The sequence below is a fragment of the Physeter macrocephalus genome, chromosome 4, assembly GCF_002837175.3.
Source record: "Physeter macrocephalus isolate SW-GA chromosome 4, ASM283717v5, whole genome shotgun sequence".
Classification (NCBI taxonomy): Eukaryota; Metazoa; Chordata; class Mammalia; order Artiodactyla; family Physeteridae; genus Physeter; species Physeter macrocephalus.
The window spans coordinates 140,643,952-140,671,850 of record NC_041217.1 but is presented as its reverse complement, the minus strand read 5'-3'; the positions used below and the strand labels follow the sequence as shown (position 1 = coordinate 140,671,850).

At 37.7% G+C, this 27,899-nt stretch overlaps 1 protein-coding gene across 1 annotated transcript in view; it reads left to right on the top strand.

Moving 5' to 3' along the window:
* ZFYVE9 (zinc finger FYVE-type containing 9) overlaps positions 1–27,899 on the top strand; it is a 184,506-nt gene that overhangs the window by 48,258 nt on the left and 108,349 nt on the right. The window contains 3 exon segments of the mRNA XM_028489397.2: positions 4,161–4,266; positions 16,352–16,457; positions 19,984–22,085. Of these exon segments, the coding sequence (XP_028345198.1) occupies positions 16,388–16,457; positions 19,984–22,085 (2,172 nt within the window). The 5' untranslated portion in view covers positions 4,161–4,266; positions 16,352–16,387.

Genomic DNA, 27,899 nt, shown 5'->3' with positions numbered 1-27,899 from the left:
AAGAAAAAGAAGTAAAAGGAATAGAAAATGGAAAGAAAGACATAAAACTGCCACTGTTTTCAGATGACATGATACTATACATAGAAAATCCTAAAAACACCACCAGAAAACTACTAGAGGTGATGAACGAATTCAGTAAAGTCTCAGGATGCAAAATTAATACACAGAAATCTGTTGCATTTCTATACACTAACAGCGAAATAGCAGAAAGAAAAATTAAGGAAACAATCCCATTTATCATCACATCAAAGAGAATAAAATACCTAAGAATAAACCTCCCTAAGGGAGGCAAAAGACCTGTACTCCAAAAACTATTACGGTGCTGATGAAAGAAATTGAAGACAGCATAAACAGATGGAAAGATATATTGTGTTCTGGGATTGGAAGAATCAATATTGTTACAATGATCATACCACCCAAGGCAATCTACAGGTTCAGTGCAATCCCTATCAAAATACCAATGGCATTTTTCACAGAAGTAGAACAAATAATTTTAAAATTTGTATGGAAACACAAAAGAACCTGAGTAGTCAAACAATCTTGAGAAAGAAGAATGAAGCTGGAGGAATCAGCCTCCCTGACTTCAGACTATATACTAGAAAGCTACAGTAATCAAAACAGTAGGCACTGGCACAAAAACAGACCTATAGATCAGTGGAACAAGATGGATAGCCCAGAAATAAACCCAAGCAGTTATGGTCAGTTAATCTATGACAAAGGAGGCAAGAATGTACAATGGAAAAGACAGTCTCTTCAATAAATGGTGCTGGGAATACTGGACAGCTACATGTAAAATAATGAAATTAGAACATTCACTAACACCATATACAAAAATAAACTTAAAATGGATTAAAGACCTAAATGCAAGACTGGTTACTATATAACTCCTAGAGGAAAACATAGGCAGAACACTCTTAGACATAAATCACAGCAATATTTTTTTTGGATGTCTCCTCAAGTAAAGGAAACAAAAGTAAACAAATGGGATCTAATTAAACTTAAAAGCTTTGGCACAGCAAGGGAAACCACCAACAAAACGAAAAGACAGCCTACTGAATGGGAGAAATATAAACAGCTCATACAACTCAACAGCAGAAAAGCAAGCAACCTAATTAAAAAATGGGCAGAAGAATTGAATAGACATTTTCCAAAGTGGAAATACAGATGGCCAACAGGCACATGAAAAGATTCTCAACATCACTAATCATCAGAGAAATGCAAATCAAAACCATAATGTGATATCACCTCACACTTGTCAGAATGGCTATCGTTGAAAAGAACACAAATAATATGTGTTGGAGAGGGTGTGGAGAAAAAGGAACCCTCCTACACTGTTGGTGGGAATGTAAGTTGGTGCAGCCACTGTGGAAAACAGCATGGAGATTTCTCAAAGAACTAAAAATAAAACTTCCATATGACTCAGCAGTTCTCCTAGATATATATCTGAAAAAACCAAAAACACTAATTTGAAAAGATACATGCTCCCCAATGTTCACAGCAGTGTTATTTATAATTGCCAAGGTATGGAAGCAGCCTAAATGTCCAACAATAGATGAATGCATAAAGAAGATGTGGTATAGACATACAATGGAATATTACTCAGCCATAAAAATGAATGAAATTTTGCCATTTACAGCAGCATGGATGGACTTGGAGGTCGTTATGCTAAGTGAAATAAGTCAGACAGAGAAATACAGATATTATATGATATCACTTATATGTGGAATCTCAGAAATACAGCAAACTAGCAAATATAACGAAAAAGAAACAGATTCCCAGATATAGAGAACAAACTTGTGGTTACCAGTGGGGAGAGAGACAGGGGAAATATAGGGGTCAGGGAGTGGGAGGTACATACTGTTGGGTGTAAGGTAGGCTCAAGGATGTATTGTACAACGCAGGGAATACAGCTAATAGTTTGTAATAACTGTAAATGGAAAGTAAGCTTTAAAAATTGTATAAAATTTTTTTTAATTAAAAAAATTTAAAAATAAGCTATAAAAAAGGGAAAAAGTAAAGAAAGGTTTTAAAACAGAGAAGCTGTAAAGTGTTTGCCTGCAGAGGGAGACATGATGAGAAGGAAGTCTTAACCCCCCACAGAACCTTAGAGAGTCTTGTGATGTGGAGGCTCTAGGGATCTCTAAAGGCTTAGTTGATGTGGGGTGTTGAAAACGGAGATTGTTTGAAGTCTGTGCTACGAGCGGTTTAATTTTGCAGGTATTCTACCTTATCTTTTGAAGTCAAGTGACTTTCCTCATTGTCCTGCAGGAGACTAGAGGGTTATTTTCTGGTAGAAATGGATTATGAAAGCTTTGAATTGAGGGATTCCAAGCATATCAGAAGGTGAAGATGAGGTACAGGGTTGAAAGTAGATGAAGGAAAATGTAGTGTGAAGTCATAAATGTGAAGTTGAGAGGAGTCACTGTCTTTTCTGATTCTCCTTTAGCCACATTTAACCTGCTTAGGGGAATGTATGGAGTAGGTAGACAGTTGGATTTAACCAGTTTTGAGACTTTACCAGCTGAGGCTAGAAGGTCAAAGGGATCTAATTCCAGAAGGAAAACCTATGATTTTTGAGACAGTTACATAATATTATTGGACTTGCCTCACACGTTAAAATAGACACACATACTCAGAATTTGAATCTGAATTTAAGAGTTTATTTTATTTGTTTAAAAAACTCTTGGGCTTCCCTGGTGGTGCAGTGGTTGAGAGTCCACCTGCCGATGCAGGGGATGCGGGTTCGTGCCCCGGTCCGGGAAGATCCCACATGCCGCGGAGCAGCTAGGCCTGTGAGCCATGGACGCTGAGCCTGCGCGGTCTGCAACGGGAGAGGCCACAGCAGTGAGAGGCCCGCATACCGCCAAAAAAAACAAAAAAACACAAAAAACAAAAAAAACTCTTTAATTGGCTAGGTATTAGAGGTATTACTTTGACCTAATTCTCATTTTGACCTTGGAACTTCTGTCCCAGCCAGCCCTTTCATACTTCTGATATGATTTAGTCCTTTATTTGATAGATGTTAAGTCTGTTTCTTAGCATCAACAGCACTTCTCATTTAGAGTGTATAGCATGTACATATTTTTTCAGGTTCTCAATACAGGAAAATCTTTCATCAGTGATTTCCACTCCATATTTTTTATTGTTCTCTGAAAACTTGAATTTCCAGCCTTTTAGAATACTTATTATTTTAATAAGCACATCATTTTCACATCAGATAGTAGAATTACATTTGTAATAATGTCAGGAAACATTTTTTTTTAGTGCCTCAGTTTATCTTTAAAATTAAGTGATGTTTGGATTTCCCTGGTGGTCCAGTGGTTAGGACTTTGCCTTCCAGTGCAGGGGGTGTGGGTTCAATCCCTGGTTGGGGAGCTAAGATCCCAGACCAAAAAAAAACTGAAACATTAAGCAGAAGCAATATTGTAACAAATTCAATAAAGACTTTAAAAATGGTCCACATCAAAAACCAAATCTTTAAAAAAAAATTAAGTGATGTTTATTAGATCATGTCTGAGATACTCTCCTGTTTTGAAAATGCTGTGATTGTAGGTTAGATATTTTATACAGATAATATGAGATAGTTTTATTCTGATTAGTTTCAACTGCTAATCCATTGCTTCTAAGCAGTGGAGGAGGGCTGAAATCATAAGGGACTCCATTTGGAGGAAAAACAGTTGTTTGGCAATAACAAGTCCCAGCAGGAATCTTTTGAATCTCAATTTAAGAATTCTGTATGTATAGAAGAAAAAAAAATCACGCTAACAGAGGCCATTCTTGTGAAGCGGCAATTTTGTTAGCTTTGGATTCTTGGAAGGCCTATTGGAATATAAATAAGTAGTATTTTTATGAATTAACAGAGTCATTGGATAGAAAGTGCCTCTGCCTTTGATCTTTCACTTTGTATTACTCATTGAAAATAAGAAGTGTGCAGAAATTCTTAACTGTTCATTGAAATGTTTAACTTTGGGCCTTCTTAGACAATATAATGTGTCTGCTACTGCATTCCATGCTGGCCAGGTCTTTGAATCTGAAGGTGTAATTGTAATTTATTGTTTAAGTCCCATAGCTTTTATTTGTCTGGCTATGATAGGTTGATAGGAAGAACATCAGGGCTTATTGCTTTAAGAAATGTAATGAGCAATGTGTTTTTTCTTTAGCATCAAACAGAGCATACTGAAACAGCAGGACTGGCTGGTGGTGCAGCAAGCATCATGAGTAAGCACAGAGAAGTCTGTTCCTTATCACGTGTGTAAGGGAAAAAAGGTAAGAAAACCAATGATCTTGTTTCTCTTAAGAGAGATTGAACTTGAGAAAACAGATCTATAGAAAATAATGCTCACATATATATATGCTGCTTGCTTCATTTATAACATTGTTCCTTATTAAATCAGGAATTTTTTTTTAAAAAAGATTTGACTTAAGTCCAGAAAAAAAGGATATTTTAAAATTCCTGTGGAATTATGTCAAAATGCTAATTTCTCTACTAGTACTTGGCTTCTCCCTTTTAGAGTCAACTTCTACCTTGAGCATAGAAAGGTAATTTCAGCATGAAAAAGAACATGGACTTGAGCAATATTGTTAGGAGAAAATAGTGGTATATCTACCCAATTAATGTCATTAAGATTTCTTAATCACGCAAGAGCTGAGCAGCGAAATCTTATTTTAGAGTGAGGAATCAGAAATACAGATTCAATTATATTATTTTATTTTGTATGTTTAGACTAGTTGTGACGAGCAATCATTTCCAGCAGAAAATTGAAAGTATTTTATTAATTCTTGTAGAGCAAGACTCCTTAATCATTGACTTTTTCCTGACTAGGAATCTTCTTTGCTTTCTTTCAAGTGTTATGATTATTTAAGGGGTAGAAAGTGGTGGTGGGAGGGGAGGGTGTGTGAGTGAGATTGGTTTCAGAAACTGATTATGCCATTCACTCATGGTGTGTTGCAGGCTCTGCTGAGTTCTCTGATTTTCCACGTAAGCTTCGAGGATAGAGGCCTGGGTCTTACAGTGTGTGGCAAGAGACTGAGTTCCTAAGCACTTAGCAGTAGTACCTTCCTCACCAGAAATTCTGGGCTTGCAGTTGGCAAGGTATTTCTCATCCCCTAGCTTTCTCACATGTGAGTGTGAGAGGGAGTGCCTTTGTCTCCCTTCATCTGGCAAAATCTTATTCTTCAGGCATCTCCTCTTTAGGAAGTTTTCAACCCACTGCAAAGACTATCAGTAATAATAAATAATAATTAGCAATAATAAGTTATTGGAGTATTTGTTACAGTGGCCCACCCTACCCCAAATAATATACTCCTGCCTCAGTCTGATTTGGATTTACTTCTTCTTTGGCTCCGTAGTACCCAGTGCATATATCATTTAGTACATACCACAATGTTTCATATTTTAAGTTTACTCATCCATCTTCTATGAAACATTGGGCACCTTTAGGTCAAAGACATTGTCTTAGTTGTCATTGTAATGTAATGACTAAGACAGTGTGTGTTACATAGTAGATGATCAATAATGTTTTATGTATGAATGCACACATGTTCATTGTAAGTAGTATATGGTATAAAGAGGCAGTAACAGTGAAGGAGATATACAAGGAACAATCAGATAAGTGCTGTAAAAGTCACACCCTTAAGACTGATATTCAAGACAGTGTCTAAAAGGACTCTGGTCAGTAGAACAAAAAAGAAGAGATTCTCAGGAAGAGACTGTATTGAATTAAGTAATTATATTCCTCTTTGAGATGTACCATTGACCCTTGAACAACGTGCCGGTTAGGGGCACTGACTACTCTGTGCAGTGGAAAATCTGCATATAACTTATAATCAGCCGTCCATATACGTGGTTCTTCCGTATCCGAGGTTCTGCATCCATGGATTCAACCAACTGTGGATCATGTAGTACTGTAATATTTACTATGGAAAAAATCCATATATAGATAGACTCATGCAGTTCAAACCCATGTTGTTCAAGGGTCAACTGTATATATATGATATTTAGTGACTTTTATTTTGAATAAGAGTTGGATGCTTCTCTAAGGCAGGTAAAGAATGCTGACATAAGGGCTTCCCTGGTGGCACAGTGGTTGAGAGTCCGCCTGCCGATGCAGGGGACACGGGTTCGTGCCCCGGTCCGGGAAGATCCCACATGCCGCAGAGCGGCTAGGCCCATGAACCATGGCCGCTGAGCCTGCGCGTCCGGAGCCTGTGCTCCACAACGGGAGAGGCCACAACAGTGAGAGGCCCGCGTACCACAAAAAAAAAGAATCCTGACATAAGATTTGAATCCTCAGAGAGGGAACTTCCCTGGTGGCACAGTGGAAAAGACTCTGCGCTCCCAATGCAGGGGGCCTGGGTTCGATCTCTGGTCAGGGAACTAGATCCTGCATGCATGCTGCAGCTAAGAGTTCACATGCCGCAACTAAGGAACCCACGTGCTGCAACTAAGGAGCCGGCGAGCCACCACTAAGAAGCCTGCAAGCTGCAACTAAGGAGCCCGCCTGCTGCAACTAAGATCCAGTGCAACCAAATAAGTAAATTAAAAAAAAAATTCTTAGAGCAGTCCAACTTTTACAGTGAGAAGACTGCTCCTCTCCCATGTCCTTGGGAAACCACAGGTTTTTCTTGGAAAATGAAACTAAAGAGGATCAAGACTTGGGGACATTAGACATAACAGATACCAAGGGATGAGGCACCAAAGTAAAAGCAGGAGGGTAAGGGGAAATCCTATATATTAAAGTGAGATCCTTCCCCTCACCCCTTCCTCTACTCTTCTTTCAGACGGTGATTACATCTCTGGTGTTACATCTCTACACCCCCTTACAGGAGATTATAAGACTCTTTTCTGGAGTCCAAAGAAAAGACCTACATATACTGACATTTGGAGGTCTCCCAATGAAACAGCTGTGTTCCCACCCAATCACCATGCAGTGGAAGCCTCCCAGTTGAGAAGCCACACATGCAGAGCTCCAGTTGGCTTTTAGTACTTCATTTGTTCAGTATTAGGCATTTGGGGAAAGCGTCCAATGTGAAGAAGAGATCAAAACACAAAACTGGAACTTGGAGGAAATAATATTGAAAACAGAAGGAGGTTTGGGGAAAAAGAAAGAAAAAACAGACTAAATTATAGGTAATTAGAATGGTAAGAAGAAAATTATATCCATGAAATAAGCTCAAGATGTCATAAAAAGGATCAGAAAAAAAAAGTGCCCTGGAAATTAAAAATATGATAGTTTTTGTGCATTTAATGTTTTTTTAAAAACTATCTCAAGTTTATAGACAGTTTGCAAGTATAGTACAGAGGTCTTTTTTCTCTGAACCATTTGAGAGTAAGTTGCTAGCTGCATCCCCTACCACCTTTGAAACTGTGTTTCCTACAAAAAAGGACATTCTCCTACATAACCACAATACAGCCATCAAATCAGGGAATGAGCATTGATGCATTACCACCATCTAATTATCAGACCTTATTCAAGTTTTGCCAGATGTACAAATAATGTCCTTTATGTCAAGAGCACCGAGTTTAGAATCACATGTTGCATTTAGTTGGGACACCAGCCAGTGTTCCATGCAGTTTCAATCCACCCTCCCCACTCTGTTTTGGGAGTAAACAAGGGTGTGTACACTCATCTTGGGCTTCCCACAGCCCTCCTGTTAGTCCCACCAGCTGTCCAACCAGCCAAGGAGTCTTGTCTTCCTGGTGTTGGACCCCAGGGCTGGGGCTCCCAATATGTGGCTCAAACCACTCACTCCCCAGGGAGGTTCTCCACCCATGAAATCCCCCTCCTCTTCTGAGTCCCCTCCCAGGGGCACAGGTCCCAACCTGATCACTTTTCTTCTCTTCCTGCCTGATTCCATGTGGATCTTTCTTACAGCCTTGGTTGTATAAGGGTCTTTCTGCCAGTCTCCAGTTAGTTTTCAGTGAGAATTATTCCACATGTAGATGTATTTTTGATGTGTTTGTGCGGGGAGGCAAGTTCCACTGTTCTCCTACTCTACCATCTTGATCTCTGTCTCTTCAATAGACTGTTTTTTTTAGAGCAGTTTTAGGTTCAGAGAAAAATTGAGCAAAAAGTACAGGGAGTTTCTATACACCTCCTGTCCCCGCCGCTCCACAGTCCTCTCACAGCCTCCCCTAGTATGGACATTGCTGTGTCCTTTTCATTGCAATCTGTCAGGGAGCATGGATTTTTGTTTGTCCTGTTACTGATGGTGTTCACTTTGATCACTTGTGTAAGGTGGCATCTGCCAGGATTTGCCTCTGAAGTTACTTTTTTTTTTTTTTGTAATTAGTAAGTATTTTTGTGGGGAGGAACTTTGAAACTATGTAAATATCCCATTCCTCATCACACTTGGAATTCATTCATTTATGTTGTAAAGACTCATGGCTTTCTGTTTTATCCAGTGGGTTATAATCTGTTGCTACCATTATTTATTTTGATGCTCAGATTGTCTCTGATTTGGTCTGTGGAAGCTCCTTCAAGCTGGTTTCTTTGTCCTTTTGACATGTCCCCAAAATTCTTGGACGCTTCCTTTTTTTTTTTTTTAAATTGAAATGTAATTCACACACCATACCATAAAATTCACCCTTTTAAAGTGTATAGTTCAGTGGTTTTTATATATTTACAGAGTCTTGCAATCATCACCACTGTCTAATTCCAGAACATTTTTCACCCCAAAGAGAAATCTTTCATCTGTTAGCAGTTACTTCCCATTTCCCTCCAGTTCCTCCCAGCTGCTGGCAGCCCACTAATTTACTTTCTGTTTCTGTGCCTGTTTTGGACATTTCATATAAATGGAATCATGTAATCTGTAGCTTTTTGTGTCTGCTGCTTTCAGTTACCATATTTTCAAGATTCATCCATGATGTAGCATATAGCAGTATTTTATCCATTTTAATTATCATATAATATTATATTTTGTCAATGTATAATACCACATTTTATTTATCCATTTATCTGTTGATAGATCTTTGGGTCATTTTCATCTCTTGGTGTTATGAATAATGCTGCTGTGAGCATTCACAGATAAGTTTTTGTGTGAATATATGTTTTCATTTCTCTTGGGTATAAGCCTAGGAGTGGAATAGCTATGCCATGTGGTAACTCTTTTTAACTTTTTGAGGAACTGCCAAACTGTTTTCCAGGGTTGCCACACCATTTTACTTTCTTTCTTCCCAGCAATGTGCAGTGGTTCATGTTTCCCTCCATCCTCATCAGAGTTCTTGTATTTTTTCTACTCCAGCTTTGGAATCAGCCATTTTTCCATGGAGCCCTTGTTCCTTTTAGTGAATAACAATATTTATAAATCAAATCTGATGCTAGGTATGCTCATTGCTACATGGAATTGAGCTGAGGATTTGCTGCTCCAAGATTCTTTGTGTATAGCACTAGAGAATATATGTGTACACACACCCACACACTTTTACATCTATAATATGTTTATTGCTATGTTCATTGAACATAAAACTATGTTTATTGCTATAAGTATGTTTATTGAAGTCCATGAGTTCAAACTGATACCCCAGATTCCAAACCAACACTGCAGGGTTCTTTCCAGTTTTCTCTTTTTCTGCATTTTAACCCCTTCTCCAACAGTGACAAACCTTGCTCCCATTGCCCTTCATGTAGTCACTTATTTGATCCATCTTTCTACATGTAACCTATGTCCTGTCACTCTCTTCTCCCCTTGGTCCTTCTAATCCCGCTCAGGCTCTGACCCGCCACCCTGGACTGCCCTCTTATATCTCCTCCTCACCTTTCCTGCATATGAAGCCATCTTACCCACTTGTGCTCTCTGTCTGCCAGACCATGCCCTTCATATGGATGCCTTCCTCACCTCTCCTGGGCTCTAACACCCCACACTGGGCTGTCCTGTGTAGGCAGTTTCCTTCCCCCTGGGGCTCTGACACATTATGCCGGGCCACCCCCACGCAAGGACATCTGCTTCACCACACTTGGGCTCTGACTCCCCCCTTACACAGATGCCCTCTTCATCTGCTCCCTGTTTATGGAATTTTTAATAATTTTTCCCTTTTATTTTAATTTTTTCAACTTTTTATTTTGAAGTAAATATAGACTCACAGGAAGTCGCAAAAATACTGTAGAAAGTTTCATTTGCACAGTTTTTCTCATTCGTTACATCTTACGTAACTCGAGAAAATATAAAACCCAGGAAATTAATATTTTATTTGTCCATTCAACAGTTGTTAGATATTTGGGTTGTTTCTACCTTTTAGCTGTTATGAATAATGCTGCTGTGAGCATATTCATGAGTGTATGTAGTTCTCTCCCATTTATCACAGGTAGATTTATGTAACCACCATTGCAATTTAAGATACAGCACGATTCTATCACCACGGATATATCCCTTGTGCTACTCCTTTACAGTGACATGCACTCTTCTCTCCCCACTGTCCCATATTTAATGACTTCTTAAAATTAAAAACATTATTGCAAGTCACAGGAAGAGGAGAGCTGAGCAAGTGTAGAGATAAACCATGTTATGTTCATGGATGGGAACACTTAGCTTTCATTACCAATCCTGAGGGAGGAACAGGCTAGGAATTCTGATTTCTGAAAGTTGATTTTATTGGCACACTATTCCATCCTGCACCATTGCTGAGTCTTGGGGCCACTTGGAGCAGTTTTTTCTCGAGCTCCTGGCTTTATGCAGAGAGCCCAGTCTGGCCTTCTGTAATGCAGAAACTTCTAGAAGTTTATAGCACATACTTCCCATCCTACCTGCTAGCTTTCAAATCCCAGGTCTGAAGGTTGCTGTCTAGTTCTGTAACCTCTGTGAACTGCCACACTTCAGTTCTCACTCATCGCTGTGGCTTGATTTCTTCCTGGTTAATGGCATATTTCTCTTTCTTGTTTTTGAATTTCACTGTATAAACTCTTTTAAAATAATCTATTTTGTCTGGAATTTCTATATTCAAAGTGGGAAGGAATGCTTCCCACCACAAGCTCAGTACACTTTTTACCTTTTGTTTTAAAAAATTTCAAGCCTATAGAAAAGTCGAAAGAATAGTACAGTGAAGACTCATATATCCTTCACCAGATTCATCAATTTTTACCATTTTGTCTCTTTCTCGAGCACCTCTCTCCTCTCCTCCTCCACCCTCGCCACTCACTCACACTCACATACTTTTTTCCTGAATTATTTGAAAGTTATTATTTGAAAGTTAGTTATGGATAACATAACACTTCTTCCCTAAATAGTTCAGCAGGCATCTCCTACAGGTAAGGACATTCGCATACAAAATTTAAATACCATTATCACATCCAAAAAAATGATTATTAATTCATTGTAATACTAATGTATAGTCCAAATTCCCCTGATTATCCCTTAAATGTCTTTTTTTTGCTGTGTATGGGTATTTGTGTGTTTTCTTTTTTTTTTTAAATTGTTTATCTTTGGCTGCACTGGGTGTTCGTTGCTGCGCTCAGGCTTTCTCTAGTTGCGGCACTAGGGCTTTCTCTAGTTGCGGCGAGCAGGGGCAACTCTTCGTTGTGGTGCTCGGGCTTCTCATTGTGGTGGCTTCTCTTGTTGCGGAGCACACACTCTAAGTGCGCGGGCTCAGCAGTTGTGTCTTGCGGGCTCTAGAGCACAGGCTTAGTAGTTGTGGCGCATGGGCTTAGTTGCTCCACAGCGTGTGGGGTCTTCCTGGACCAGGGCTCAAACCCGTGTCCCCTGCATTGGCAGACGGATTCTTAACCACTGCGCCGCCACGGAGTCCCTATTTGTGTATTTTTCTTGATCTAGGATCCAGTTAGTGTTCATGCATAGCATTTGGTTGTTTAATCTCTTTAGTCTCTCTCAATTCAGAATGATCTTGTTTTTCATAACACCGAATTTTTTGAAGAGTCTAGGACAGCTGTCTTACAGAATGCCTCACATTCTAGATTTGTGTAATTGTTCATGATTCAATTCAGATTAAATAATTTGGAGAAGAATACCTGTAGGTGATGTTTTAAACTTATTGCATCACATCAGGAGATACATATTGTCAGCTTGTTAAACTGTTAGTGATGCTAAGCTTGATCATTTGGTTAAGGTAGTGATTACTGCATCTTTTCACTGTAAACATACATTCTCTCCTTTGGAATTAATAAGTCATCTGTGAAATGATATTTTGAGGCATTGTGAATATTTTCTTCCCCACTAACTGTTTACCTAAAGGCATCTGTTTTTGATGCTTGCCTGAATCAATAATTATAATTGAAGTTTAACACAGCTTCTTGAGTGGCTGTTTATACTGTTCATTTATTCATTCCACAGATGTTTATTGAATAGGTACCACATCAGGTTCTGTGGCAATCACATGGTGAACACAGTCTAGTGGGTGTCTTTGTGGTGTCTACAGTCTGGTGGGAGAGATTGACATTAATCAAATAATCACACCAATGTATGTTTATAGATTGTGATAATTATTATAAAGGGAAAAGTAGAGGTGCTGTGAGAGATGATAAGGGGAGATCACCTTTTTTAGGGGTTCAGGGAAGACTTCTTGTGAAAGTAGTATTTGAGCTAAGAGCTAAAAGATGCAGAGTTATTTTGGCAAGGAGGGGGTGTATTGGAGACAGATAAAAGGTCTTGAAGAGGAAAAGGGCATGGTACATTAAAGAAATGTATATTCAAGTAGTGTTCCAGCACCAAGCATAGTGTCTGCACATAATAGGTGCTCAATAAATATTAGTGGAAGGGAGGGTGGGGCTGAAAACTAGCTTGTGTAATCACTGTTGTTAGGTTATTTATTTTATAATAAAATGATCAACTCCAAGGCTTAAAAACTTAAATAATTGCTTATGAAGCACTTATCATGTGCCAGGCAGTGTTTTAAATGTGTTACCTATGTCAATTTATTTAATCTTTCGGTATGTACTATTATTACTCAGTTTTATAGATGAAAATTAAGTCTCAGGTAAATTGATTAACTTCCCCAAAGTCATATAGTTAGTAAGTGAATTAGGAGCTAGGATTAGAACTTGGACAGTCGAGTCCTAGAGTTCATGTTCTTATCCATTATGCTACAGTTCTTCCCATTGCTTAAAGTATAAACAATATCTTTCTCAGACTGGCATTCCAGGGCTTCCATACTATGATGCCTGTCTGTGTTTCCAGCTGTGTCCTACTGTTACCCATGTAAATAAATCCTTGCTCCAATTTCACTGATCCCTCAATAATTGCCCATGCCTAGATCACTCCTTGCATGTCTCTCCCTGTTTGAAATTTCACTTCTGCATCTTCCTCTCTGGGATATCTGTTAAAATTTTATCTGTCCTTCCAGACTCAGGTCAAATCCATAAATAATGTCTTTCTTCACCATCCAGACTCATGATCTGGTCCATTTCTTGAACTTTTAAAATATTTATTTAATTTATTTATTTGGCTGCACGGGTCTTAGTTGTGGCACGAGGGATCTTTAGTTGTGGCATGCAGACTCTTAGTTGCGGCATGTGGTATCTAGTTCCCTGACCGAGGATCGAACCTGGGCCCCCTGCATTGGGACTGTGGAGTCTTATCCACTGGACCACCAGGGAAGTTCCCATTTCTTGAACTTTTACAGTACTTATTCAGGTACACTTATCTGTTAATTTTATCTGATAGATTAATCACTTAGTACCTGTGTCTCTTGTGCTGTGTTGTTATTAAAATCATTTATTATTATTTAAATTTTCTTATTTAGCATTGTTTACCCTTAAGTAAATGTTAAGATTCTTGATGTTAGGGATGATATCTGAGACTTCAGTTGATCCCAGTACCCTGCATACAGTAGATGCACTATAAATATGTTGATCTGATTGTTTGTTTACTAATATTTTACATATAATGACTATGAAATGCTAACTATTGTAGGTGTATATTAAATGTGCTAGATTGTGTGTTGTGAGAAATTTTATTCATCTCTTTGCATTGGACAATCTAAATATGCAGTCTTTATTAAAAAAATGGAATGTATATGAAAGTTTTTTGAACTGTAAGTCATTAGACACAAAAGACAGATTTAAGAAAAACCATTCATAGATCATGCAGCCTGTTTGTCTACCTAAACTTAAATTACCTAACAGGAGCCAATTAATAAATAGAAGTTGACCATAGTGATCATTTTGTAATTTATAGAAATATTGATAGTAAATTGCTATGTTGTACACTGGGAACTAACATAGTGTTGTAGGTCAGTTACACTTCAAAAACAACAAACAAACAGAAAAAGACACCAAATTTGTGGTTATCAGAGGCATAGGGTGGGAGGAGGGAGAATTAGATGAAGGTGGTCAAAAGGTAGAAACTTCCAGTTATAAGATAAATAAGTACTAGGGCTGTAATATACAACATGATTAATATAATTAACGCTGTTGTATGTTATATATGAAAGTTGTTAAGTGAGTAAATCCTAAGAGTTTGGAGCACAAGGATAAAATTTTTTTCTCTTATTTTGTATCTATATGAGATGATGGATGTTCACAAAATTCATTGTGGTAATCATTTCATGATGTATGTAAGTCAGATCTTATAACATTGTATTAGTTTAAGTTGCACAATGTAATGATTTAATATATGTGTGTATTGTGAAATGATTACCACAATAAGTTTACTTAACATCCATCACCTCACATAGTTATACATTTTTTTCTTTCGATGAGAGCTTTTAAGATTACCTCTCTTAGCTACTTTCAGATATATGACGCAGTATTGTTAACTATACCTACCATGCTGTACATTATATCCCTAGAACTTATTTATCTTATAATTGGAAGTTTGTAACTTTTGACCACCTTCACCTGTTTCCTTCATCCCTTATACCCTGCCTCTGGCAACCCTGAATCTGTTCTCTGTTTCTGTGAGTTTGGTTTTTTTGGAATCCACGTATAAGTGGGTTCATCTGGTATTTGTCTTTCTCTGTCTGACTTATTTCACTTAGCATAATGCCCTCAAGATCCATCCATGGTGTCGAAAATGACAGGACTTCCTTCCTTTTAATGGCTGAATGATATTCTATCTTATACACACTCATGCACGCACACACGCACGCACAGACACACCACGTTTTCTGTATCCATTCATCTTTTGATGGGTATTTCGGTTGTTTCCATGTCTTAGCTGTTGTAAATAATGCTGCAGTGAACATGGAGGTGCAGACTCTCTTCCAGATATTGATTTTCTTTCCTTTGGTTGTATACCTAGAAATGGAATTGCTGGGTTATATGGTAGTTATGTTTTTAATTTTTTGAGGAACCTTCATACTGTTTTCTGTAGTGGCTGAATCAATTTACATTTTTACCAGCAGTGCACAAGGGTTCTCTTTTCTCAGCATTCTCTCCAGCACTTGTTATTCGTTTTCTTTTTGATGATAGCCATTCTGACAGGTGTAATGATATCTTTATGGTTTTGATTTACATTTCCCCAATGATTGGTGATGCTGAGCATCTTTTCATGTGCCTGTTGGCCATCTTATGTCTTCTTTGGAAAAATGTCTATTCAGATCCTCTGCCCACTTTTAATTTTTTTTTTTTTGATGTTATGTTGTATGAGTTCTTTGTATATTTTGGATACTAATCCCTTGTTGGATATATCATTTGCAAATATCTTCTCCCATTCACTAGGCAGCCTTTTTGTTTTGTTGATAGTTTTCTTTGCTGGGCAAAAGCTTTTTAGTTTGATGTGGTTCTATTTGTTTATTTTTACTTTTGTTTCTCTTTGCCTGAAGAGACATATCCCCCCCAAAACTGCTAAGACTGATGTCAAAGAGCATATTGCCTATGTTTTCTTCTAGTTTTATGGTTTCAGGCCTTAACATTCAAGTCTTTTTATCCATTTTGAGTTTATTTTTGTATATGGTGTGAGAAAGTAGTCTGGTTTGATTTTTTTTTTTTTTGCATGTAGCTGTCCAGTTTTCCCAACACCATTTATTGAACAGGCTGTCTTTGCCCCATTCCCTTTGTCATAGATTAATTGCCCATAGAAGTGTGGATTTATTTCTGGGCTCTCTATTCTCTTCCATTGATCTATGTGTCTGTTTTTGTGTGAGTACTATACTATTTTGATTACTGTAGCTTTGTAGTATAGTTTGGCATCAGAGAGTGTATTATGGGATGGTTTTTAATTAGTGATCCAATCACCTTATTAGTAATTGGTCTGTTCAGATTTTCTTTTTTTTTATGATTCATTGTTGGTAGGGTGTATGTGTATAGGAATTTATCCATTTATTCTAGGTTGTCCAATTTATTAGCATGTAATTGTTCATCGTAGTCTTAAGATCCTTTGTATTTCTGTTTTACCAGTTGTAATGTCTATAAATTATATTTTAATAATTGAAAGTGTAATACAAATTTGATCTATTTTCTAGATTTAAACAAGTCTCTTGAGTGGTGTTTTCTCACCGATGGAGAATTACTTCCAAGCAGAAGCTTACAACCTGGACAAGGTGTTAGATGAATTTGAACAAAACGAAGGTGAGAATTTACTTGGTGACTCTGTTTGAATGTATTTATGATATAGAAAATGTGGGATTATAAGAGGATGCAGTACTTAAAAAAAAGAAAGGAAGGTCCAATGCCTCAAAAATGATAGTATTATATATTAACATTCAGAGGAAGAACTAACATTTTTGTTAGCACTGTGTGTCAGATACTATGCTAAATCATTCACATGGATTATATCATTTAATCTTTAAAATAATACCATGAAAGTAAATCTTACCTACATTTTACAGATGACGATAGAGGCACAGAAAGGTTAAGCATCTTCCCCACGTTAGTTTGTTCATAAGTGCAGGATTAGAATCCAATTTATGGTCAGGAAAAGCTTTAGAATGTGTGATTGTATTTCCCAAGTTAAGAAAAATAGCTTCTTTCATATTGATTGACCAATAAAGCAAGATCCATTTTAGACCTAATTTTAAAAGATTTACATTTTTAAGTATCTACCAAATGGTTAATTAAATTATATACTCTCAAGGCCCAGTCTAAAAATGTCTGCTAAAGATTCACTTCATTTAGGGAATTTTCCTTAAATTCACCTTTCAGTATGACTAGAATGGGTAAGCCATAATTAAATATCTGTCTTTCACCTTATCCTCCTTCCCTGATGTTCTTGGTTTCTAACAGAAAATGGCATGTAACAAGTTTACAAAGTGATATATTTCCATCTAAAGCCCATGATTTTAGTAGTAGTTTCCAAACCTTTACTATATCTGGTGATTCAGGTTGTTCTTTGATAGCAGTTGGGAAGAGAGATTAGTTTTGATTTTGTTGTTTTGAGCCTATGCTAGAGCAAGCATTAAAAAGATATGTGCTCATGGGGGTAAGAAGGGAGAAGAAAGATACCTGGAATGGCCTGCTTTTACATTTTACCTTTGATGACCCAAAGCTAACCCGTAACCCTAGCCTAACTCCTGATTCATGTAAACGTGAAACCGAATCTTTTTGGATTTTATGGGATCTAGGTGGGCTTTATACATACCAAGGTGGAAGGTGTATTGTCCTCTTAGTTTCAGTAATTTATACAAGTATTTTCTCAATCCCTTCTTTGGTTTGGCCCTATCACAGTTATTTGTCGTCTACACAAATGCTACACCTAATCCTGTGAATACTATTCTTCTAGACTACCATTGACTCTCATTAATAAAATTATTAGTTCTTTACATCAGTCTCTTTGTGACTTCTGTAGATTCTAGTAGGGTATTTTGTATATAGTTGATTTGCAATACATTTTTGTTGAGTCAATAAAAATTGTCATTTTAGTTTGAAATATAGCATTTGCTTACCAAAATAACTCCTTTAGAAGGAGAATAATTTCAGAAGCCAGCTTGTTTGTAACTATGCTCTTCATTTGTTTTCAACTATTTTTTAAACATCTAAGTACCAGTTGCATTAAAACTACCACTCTAGCCTGGTACCTTTCCAAATATATTTTTGTAAAAGTGTTTTCTCATTTCATGTTAATTTCCTCCTTTAAATGAAAAATGTACCACACACAAACTGTGATGACATTAGATAGTTAACATTATACCCAGTTGGTGGTTGAATAATGAAATTTTTAATACATGATCATTTCTGTTTGAATATTATTAAATATTCTTATAAGAGGCAGTGTTTCTTTTTTATTTCCATGAACCAGCTTGGAAATACGATTTCTTTTCTTAAAGGCAATACATGTTACCAAATCTCAAGTCTCTGCTAGCCCAAATTTGGTAAACTCAGGATTTAACATTTAACACTCAGAGCATATTAAGCCCATTCTCCACGCAATCTGATTTTTTATGGCCTTTACAATCTGACCTTTCTAGCTTCTTTTCACTACTTTCTTACACTACTTCTTTTTTCAACCCAAACTGATTTACTTAATTGCTTTCTCAGATTGTTGTGTTTGGGGCTGTACTTTTACTTGTTCCCCTCTTACGAATGCCCTGTTTTCCAAACTTTTTGTAAAATTGTCTTTGAAGCCCAGCCCATTTTCTCCTGCTTCCATGAATTCAAGCTTGCTGCCACAGCCTGTAAAATACCTTTGTCCTCTCATTTTATTTTCTACTACTACATAATAGTTTTTGAATACTTATGCTATTCTGTACTGCTAGTTAGCGATTCATGTGTATTGTGTCTATTTCTTATTTTTCCAACTAGATTATATACTTCTTGGAGCTATCATTTAATCTCATATTCCGCCCAATGCTTTTACAGTGGTAGATACTCACATAGCATATATTTATGGTGCTACAATAAATATATGCTAGGTGAATATGCTACCTACTACATATCAGGCGCTGTGCAAAGCAAGGATTTACATTGATGGAAAGAAGTGGTTTCTGCCTGAAAAAGTCAGGTAAATAAACCATTGCAATGCAGTGTAATAAATGCTTTAATAGAGATATGAACAAGGCGCTAAGGGAGCATTAAAGATTTATGAGAGGAAAGCATGTCTGTATAATTTCAGGGCTGTGATTATCAGATTTACTATAGGAAAAAGCAGGAAAAGCAATAAGTGCATAATTTCTTATTTCTCTAATTAGACACACACATAGCACAATAACTTGGGAAAATGCCATCATAATTATGATCTATTAAAAAATAAACAGAAACATTAAATGAGATTATGCTTATTGATAGAATATAAGAAGGTTGTTTTAATATGGCAAATGATACTTTCTGCCAAATTTCCTCAGATAATAGTGTAAATATGAACCTAAATAATAATGTATTGTGACATGGTTATAAGCAGAATTTCACATGCTGTAACAAACTTTTTAGCTTATTATTGTGAGCAAATTTCAAATATATACAAAGTAAATAGAATAGTGTAATAAACTCTAGTGTACCCATTACCCAACTTCAGCAGTGATTGACATGCTGCCATTTTTAATTTATATATCTTCATTTGCTCCTCACTCCCTGCTTCAATGTTATTTTTTACAATTTTTTGAAGATAAAATTTATACATTAAAATGTGTAGATCTTAACTGTACAGTTTTGACCAAGAGATATATCCATGTAACCACATCTCAGTCATGCTGTAGATTACAGAGCATACTGTCTCCACAGAATTCCTTTGTTTTCCTTCCCGCTCAATTACTGTATCCTCATCACTGTTCTGATTTTTTTTCCACCTTAAATTAGCCCCTACCCCATGTTGTGCTGGGCCAGTCCAAGACCTTCCCCATTATTGCCCTCCCCTCCTCCCCAGCCCCAAAGTACAGCCTGGGGGCCACTTTAATTATGTCAACTAGATTGGGGTAGAATTCTTTTGTTGTTTGAAATGTTCTGAGATTTTTCCATTTGGTGATATATAATACAGGGAACAGTCTTAAATGTATTTTCTTATCCTTAGCTAAAAATTAGAAACTTCATACCCTAGGAATATTCTGTTTTCACATATCCTAGGAATATTTTAATTTCAGGGCATATTTGCAAATGTAGTTGATTAACTTAGTCCTAGCCTTATCAGTGTTACCAGCAAACTTATTATAATTATTTATTTTTTCAGATGAAACCGTTTCTCCTATTTTATTGGATACCAGGTGGAATAAGATTCTAGATCCCCCTTCTCCCCGACTGTCATTTAACCCTGCATTGGCCAGTGTGAATGAACCTACAGTTTCTGAGTCACAGCCACAACTGAAAGTCTTCTCCCTGGCTCATTCAGCTCCTCTTAACACAGAGGGAGAGGACCATTGTGCTAATGGACAGGACTGTAGTCTGAATCCAGAGATCAACACAATGTGGATTGATGAAAATGCGGTTGCAGAAGACCAGTTAATTAAGAGGAACTGTAATCAAGATGATCAACGCAGTATTGTCGAAGTGGGAGAGAAGAAATGTGGAAACCTAGCTTGTCTGCCAGATGAGAAGAGCGTTCTTGTTGTAGCCGTCATGCATAACTGTGATAAAAGGACATTACAAAGCGATTTGCAGGATTGTAATAATTATAATAGTCAATCCCTCATGGATGCTTTTAGCTGTTCACTGGATAACGAAAACAGACAAACTGATCAATTTAGTTTAAGTGTAAATGGGTCCACTGAAAACGATATGAACTCAGAGAAACAAATGGATCCATTGAGTAGACCAAATGCAGAGGGGGATTCTGTTAAATACATATGTACTACTTCATCTGATAATCTAGCCAGTGTCTGTTCCCCTTCACAGTTACAGGATGATGAAAATATAGATAGAGACCCCACCATGTCTGTCATTACAAGTTTAACACCAGATTCAGTAATCTCATCCCAGGGAACAGATGAAGGTCCTGCTGTAAAGCAAGAGGACTCTACACCAGATGAGGTTCTCACTGGCAAAACCAGCTCTCCTAGGACAGATCTAGGGAGTCCAGACTCCTCTTCCCACTTGAGTGAGGGGATTTTGATGAAAAAAGAGCCAGCAGAGGAAAGAACAACTGAAGAATCCATCCAGTCTGGTTTACCTTTGCTTCTCAAAGCTGACATGCCTAATGGGTCTGGCAGGGATGATAACTGTGAACAGTTTTCAGATTGCCTTGTGCCTGGTGAAGTTAGAGCTGATGAAAATGAAGGTTGTAAACATGAAGAAATTCTTGGCACTACAGAGCTTCTTAATATGACCGAGCATTTCTCTGAATCTCAGGAGATCACTAATTGGAAATTGACTAAACCAAACAAGATGAATGACAGCCAAGTAAATAAAGAAAATGAGAAGTTTCTGCACATGAATCAGCCTGAAGATACTTATGATGATAGTGGAGGAGAGTGTGATAGAATGGCAGAAGCAGGTCTAGATTTAAAACAAACTTGCATGAATGAAAGTGAAGGGTGCGATTTCTCCACTGTTATGGATACACCAGCAGCAAATTCACTATCTAATTGTTGTGATTCCTATGGAATGCAGAGCCCAGTTGTTTGTTTTGTTCCAAAGACTTTACCTTCCAAAGAAGATTCAGTAACAGAAGAAAAGGAAATAGAGGAGAGCAAGTCAGAATGCTACTCAAATATTTATGAACAGAGAGGAAATGAAGCCACAGAAGGGAGTGGACTACTTTTAAACAGCACTGGTGACCTAATGAAGAAAAATTACTTACACAATTTCTGTAGCCAGGTTCCATCAGTGCTTGGGCAGTCTTCACCCAAGATAGTAGCAAACCTGCAATCTATCAGTGTTCCTTTTGGTGGTGCAAGGCCCAAGCAACCTTCCAATCTTAAACTTCAAATTCCAAAGCCATTATCAGACCATTTACAAAATGACCTTCCTGCAAACAATGGAAATAATATTAAAAACAAAAATGATGTTCTTGGGAGAGCAAAATTAGGGGAAAACTCAGCAACCAATGTATGCAATGCCTCTTTGGGAAATATCTCTATTGCTGATACAAATGGGGAACATTTAGAAAGTTATGAGTCTGGGATATCCAGTAGACAGTGCGTTGCATTACCTCCAGAAAGCCCAGATAATGATCTCAGAGCTGGTCAGTTTGGAATTTCTGCTAGAAAGCCATTTACCACTCTGGGTGAAGTGGCTCCAGTGTGGGTACCAGATTCTCAGGCTCCAAATTGCATGAAATGTGAAGCCAGGTTTACATTCACCAAAAGGAGGCATCATTGCAGAGCATGTGGGAAGGTAAGTTGTGTGTATCAGCTCAGGAATCTGGCATGTGCATTTTGTAATGCTCAATTAAAAATTAATAAAGGTAATATAAGGTGAACATACTTCTTGAGATGACATCATAAATAGTTTTTGAACATGCAATTCTAGTAAATTTCCAAATGAAAAATGACCTCGCTGATTCTTAGTGTTTATATAATTTTTTTTTGTTGTGAAGATTTAAGCTGAATCAGTTTTCATGAATAGATGAGAACTGAGGAAGTGTTAACTTTGGTTTCTGTATTGATACTTGGTTAATGGAATAGCTTGAAATAAGGAAGTTATTCTTTTGATTTAAGAAATGTTTATGATTGACTTCATATTTTTAAATTCTTGAGTAATTGAATATTATACTTAGAATCCATCCCAGTTTTTGCTATAGGATTTTTGCCATTGTACTAGACATTCTGGAACTTTTGGTACACATATACATATATTTTTGTCTTTCCCCTCCATATAACTTTGATACAAAAAAGAGTTGAAGGCTATAGATCCTTGTGACAAGGTTATAAGAATAAGTGATATTCCTTAGCTCTCCCTAAATTCTGTTAGGTAGTACCACATCAATATACTAGTCTGTTTTTTATTTTTTTTATTTTTTATTTTTTTTATTTTTATTTATTTATTTTTTTTTGCGGTACGCGGGCCTCTCACTGTTGTGGCCTCTCCTGTTGCGGAGCACAGGCTCCGGACGCGCAGGCTCAGCAGCCATGGCTCACGGGCCCAGCCGCTCCGCGGCATGTGGGATCTTCCCGGACCAGGGCACGAACCCGTGTCCCCTGCATCGGCAGGCGGACTCTCAACCACTGCGCCACCAGGGAAGCCCGACTACTAGTCTGTTTTTTAAACAAGAACTGTAAACAAGGAGGAAATGGGATTTTGTATTTTTAAAAAGAATGTAAGGTTTGGTGTCAGGTCTGGATTTGAACTTCAGCTTTTTACTTTTAACTGTATAACTTTATTAAGCTTTATTTTTTCATAAAAAACAAATCAAAAGATAATTTTCATCGGGCTGTTGTGAAGATTAAATGAAATTACGTGTAATAGTAAGTGCTCAGTAATTAACCTCTACTTCCCTTCTTGCCTGATTTATTGGTCTGTCTGTATTAATTCGGTTGCCTTCAACTTCAAGGAACAGAATATCTGGCCCTCAGTTACTTAGACAAAAGTAACATTTATTTCATATAACAAGAGGCCTGAAAATAGAGACTCTGTTATGTCTGGGTGTAGAGTCAGGATCACTGAAGTTCTCTTGGCCTTTCCCTCGTGGTCTCAAGATAGTGGCACAGCTTTAAGCATCAAGTCCAACCTGATTACTTCCCAAATGCAGAGAAACTGGTTGGTGGCAAAAAAGCCTATTCCTCTTGCTGCCCTCTCATCAGGGAAGAAAGAATCCCCATCAACTTCTTTCAATTTATTGGCCAGTTCTAGACCACAGGTCCAATTTAGACCAATGACTGACAACAGGGAACAGGATTGCCAGGATTGGCTAAGATCAATCATGATTCATCCCCTGAGGCTGAGCCCAGTGTTGCCTCAACAAAAGTGGGATTCTCTTAATAAGGAAAAGGGGGAGAATGGTTCCTGGGTGGGCATTCAGAAAGGGCTACTACAGGGTCCTAGAACAAAAGAACCAAATGATGGGGAGCAGAAAGTAGTCAAAGCTGAAACTGGGCTGTTAGTCTCTGGTTGTTAAAATTTGGAGAAAATAATGTGTCTAATTCCTAAATATTTCGCAGTCTGAAGTAAACCTATGGTCAGTAGCCTGAACAGTCAGTTTTCTGTTAGGGGATTAGAGTCATCATTTTTTTGTTGTTGTTCTATGTTTTGCTTACTGTGTATAACACTTTCTGAAATTTTCGCTTGTTTTTTTAAAATTTCCTTCCTATTTATTTATTTATTTAGGCTGTGTTGGGTCTTAGTTGCGGCACACGGGATCTTTCGTTGTGGCGGGTGGGCTCTTTGCTGCGGCATGCGGGCTTCTCTCTAGTTGTGGCACGTGGGCTCCAGAGCATGCAGGCTCAGTAGTTGCGGCACGTGGGCTCCAGAGTGCACAGGCTCTCTAGTTGTGGTGTGCGGGCTCTCTCATTGTGGTGCATGAGCTCCAGAGTGTGCAGCCTCAGTAGTTGTGGCGCATGGGCTCTCTAGTTGTGGTGCGCGGGCTTAGTTGCCCCGTGGCATGTGGGATCTTAGTTCCCCGACCAGGGATCAAACTCGCATCCTCTGCATTGGAAGGCGGATTCTTAATCACTGGACCACCAGGGAAGTCCCAAAATTTTGCTTAAGCAAATAATAAAAATGCTTTTGTTCCAGACCAGCATATACAGATGTAATGACTAAATAGGTAACTTAGGTAGATTCAGAAAGAAAATGGGGCAAAATGCACATAAGCTGAAAAATTACATGGAATTTTTGCTGAGTGGAATTTGCAGAATTTATAAATTTATGGCTTCATATGGATTATGGATTCATATTCCACTTTTTTTCTTTCTCCATCTCCATTTTCCTCAGGGGTGTTCTAAGGATTGTTGAGGTAATGTCTAAAAATCCTTGAGCTCCTCAGAAGAAAGGGGCTTATAAACTTAGGTATAGTTTTTCTAGATAGTAAATTAATCAAATTATACTTGGAATTTAGCTAGAAAAATACCCCAAGCAATGTGATTTTGTAAAATAATGTTTACTGTTGAAAAAAGAAATTTAGTTTGTTCCATTCTAATATATCTACTATCCAGTTATTTCCAACAATTTCTTTATTTAATATCTATAGCTAATAAATTCTCTTTACTGCATATATTAAGCATCTAATATATGAAAGGTTCTGGGCTAGGTACTGGAGATTCAAGTATACATAAATTGGAATGTATGACCTCATAGAGTTTATAATCAGAGGCACTGATTTCAGTGTGTGAGGAGAGGAGTATCTGGATTTCCTGCAGTTTTTCAAAAATGCTAAAAAAATCATTGTGAACTACTGAACTGAGTAGACAAACAGACCATCCCACAGCAATTTATATATAATACAGTGTATTAAGAGCCAGTTATGTGTGCTTTATATTCATTCTCATTAATACCCATTACTGTCTTGTAGAATGGGTGGTTAATTTTTTTTTTTTAATTATTATTTATTTATTTATTTATTTTTGGCTTGGTTGGGTCTTCGTTTCTGTGCGAGGGCTTTCTCCAGTTGCGGCAAGTGGGGGCCACTCTTCATCACGGTGTGCGGGCCTCTCACTGTCGTGGCCTGTCTTGTTGCGGAGCACAGGCTCCAGACGCGCAGGCTCAGCAGTTGTGGCTCACGGGCCCAGTTGCTCCGCAGCATGTGGGATCTTCCCAGACCAGGGCTCGAACCCGTGTCCCCTGCATCGGCAGGCAGACTCTCAACCACTGCGCCACCAGGGAAGCCCGGTTAATTTTTTACTATTTGACAGATCAAGAATTAGAGGCTCAGAGAGGTCAAGGAATATGCCCAAGGTCACACAGCTTGAAAGTACTAGAGCCACCTTTAAAGCTAGGACTCTTTCCTTTAGACATACTGCTTCTCCTAGCATCTCTCCTCATTCATAATAGCAGTATGAACAAAATGCTTTAGGAATGTTGAGAAATGAGAGCTTAATTTTTCCCAGAATGGCAGAAGGAGTCAGGAAAATCATGATACAAAAAGTGACTATTTGGGACTTCCCTGGCTGTCCAGTGGTTAAGACTCTGCACTTCCACTGCAGGGGGCGTGGGTTCCATCCCTGGTCAGGGAACTAAGATCCCGCATGTCGTGTGGTGCGGCCAAAAAAAAAAAAAAAAAGTGACTGTTTGGAGGAGGAGATATAAGAAAGTGGATATAATTTATGGATCAAAGTTCTAAAGTATGTGAGGAAAATGGGATCACAGCAGAGCACAGGTGGAGAATTAGCAGTAGGGAAAGGGAAATCATCTTACAGGAGAATGGGCCATGATAAAAATGCACTTGAATATAGAAGGAGTTAATAGAAAATTGTGGGAAATTATTTAGCAAAGCATAGGGCCTATATCCAGGTCTTGATGAGTAGTAGATATTATACTTGTTACAACATTCATTTATCTTGGTATAATGTCATTAAGAAGAATATAAAATAATTATGTTGAATTTATGAAGGTGTTAAAATACTGCAGTTTATTTCTATATTGTTGTAATGGACATCAGGACATCTGGATTCTATTCTTGTCTTCGTTGTTAATTGGAAAACTATGTCATACTCTAAAATGCTCAGCAAATGTGAGTTTTATTTTATGATTTCACACATTATTGATTTAGATAATTGTTCCATATAGCAGCATAATCTCTACTTCAGCTGTATGATAGGTGATAAATTACAGAATAGAAAGAGTACAGAGGGGAGTTCCCTGGTGATCCAGTGGTTAGCACTTGGCCCTTTCACTGCCGTGGCCCCAGGTTCAATTCCTGTTCAGGGAACTAAGATCCCGCAAGCCGCGTGGTGCGGCCAGAGGAAAAGAAAAAGGTACAGGGAACTCCTTTCCAGAAAGGTGCCCTCTAAGTTCAGATGATCACTGTTATTATATATCCATAATAATTTCCTATAGAAATCACTGAATCTAGCAGAATATGGTTATTCATTCTTTGTCAAGTTCCATTTGCCCTGAATATTTTGACCCCTTTTTATTTGATTATTTGACTTCAAAGGCCTAAGAAAAGCTTTTGAGTTTAAGAGTACAGGAAAGAGTTTTTTGAAAGTGGAGAAGAATTTTTAAAGGAAAAAAAAGTTTTCTATATTTTATTGGTCATTCACAAGGCTTTATCACACTTTATCCATTACTGTCATTTATGTGGCAGGTTGTTACTCACGAGATGCTAGCTGATTAATGACTCTCTTCTATCTACTGAAGTAGACATAAGAATAGCATTTAAAGTAAAAGTTCTTGAACTGATACTTACAAGTAGAAACTTTGTTTAGGATGGTGTGAAAGATGAGAGTAACATTTTTTTTTAACACTTCCACTGTATGCTAGGCTTATCTGGTCTAACAACACAATTCTCTGAGATACAGTTACAGGGGAGAAAAAAAATGTGCCTCAGAAAGTTTAGGTAACTTGCCTAAATTCTCAGAGCTTATAAATGAGAGTGCATGGATTTTAACACAAATTTATCTGACTCCAAAGCCCTTTGCTCTTTTACTACACTGGACATAGCAACAAAATTTATCTGTATTTGGATTGCTTACTAGAAATATAAGTCATGGTCTTTGGGTGAACATTAGTTTTGGACAGTGGTAAAGGATTGGGAATTTGAAAGGAAGACAAAATGCTGAGTGACTGGTGCTGTCAGTTGATGGGGGAATCTAGCAGAGGTAGCAGGATTTTAGGTTTTACTTCACCTATCAGGTCTTGAACTACAAATTAGGAAAAGAACAATATGGGTGCCAAGTCCTGGAATGAGGAGAGATTTAGTGATAGTAATATATAGCACTGCAGTTTACTTACTATTTTCCCACATTAACTGACTTTAAAAGTAGAATTCAAAATAGATGAGTTTTTTTTTTACTGTGTTTGAATAGACAGAACAGAGAAGAGAACTGTAGGACAGGTAGTATGAAAAGAACACTGAAATGGGTATGAAACAGCTCTGGGCTTCTGTTTCCTCTGCTGTAAAAGGAGGGGATTGCATAGACTTTATCTCTGTTTCCTTGCAGCTCTGAACGTCTGTGTTTAAATAAGGAAGAAAAGGAAATGGAAAGGTTTGTGCTAGCACTGATTTATCTCTGTAAAGTTATTGTTAAACATACTTGATTAACCAAGGTCACT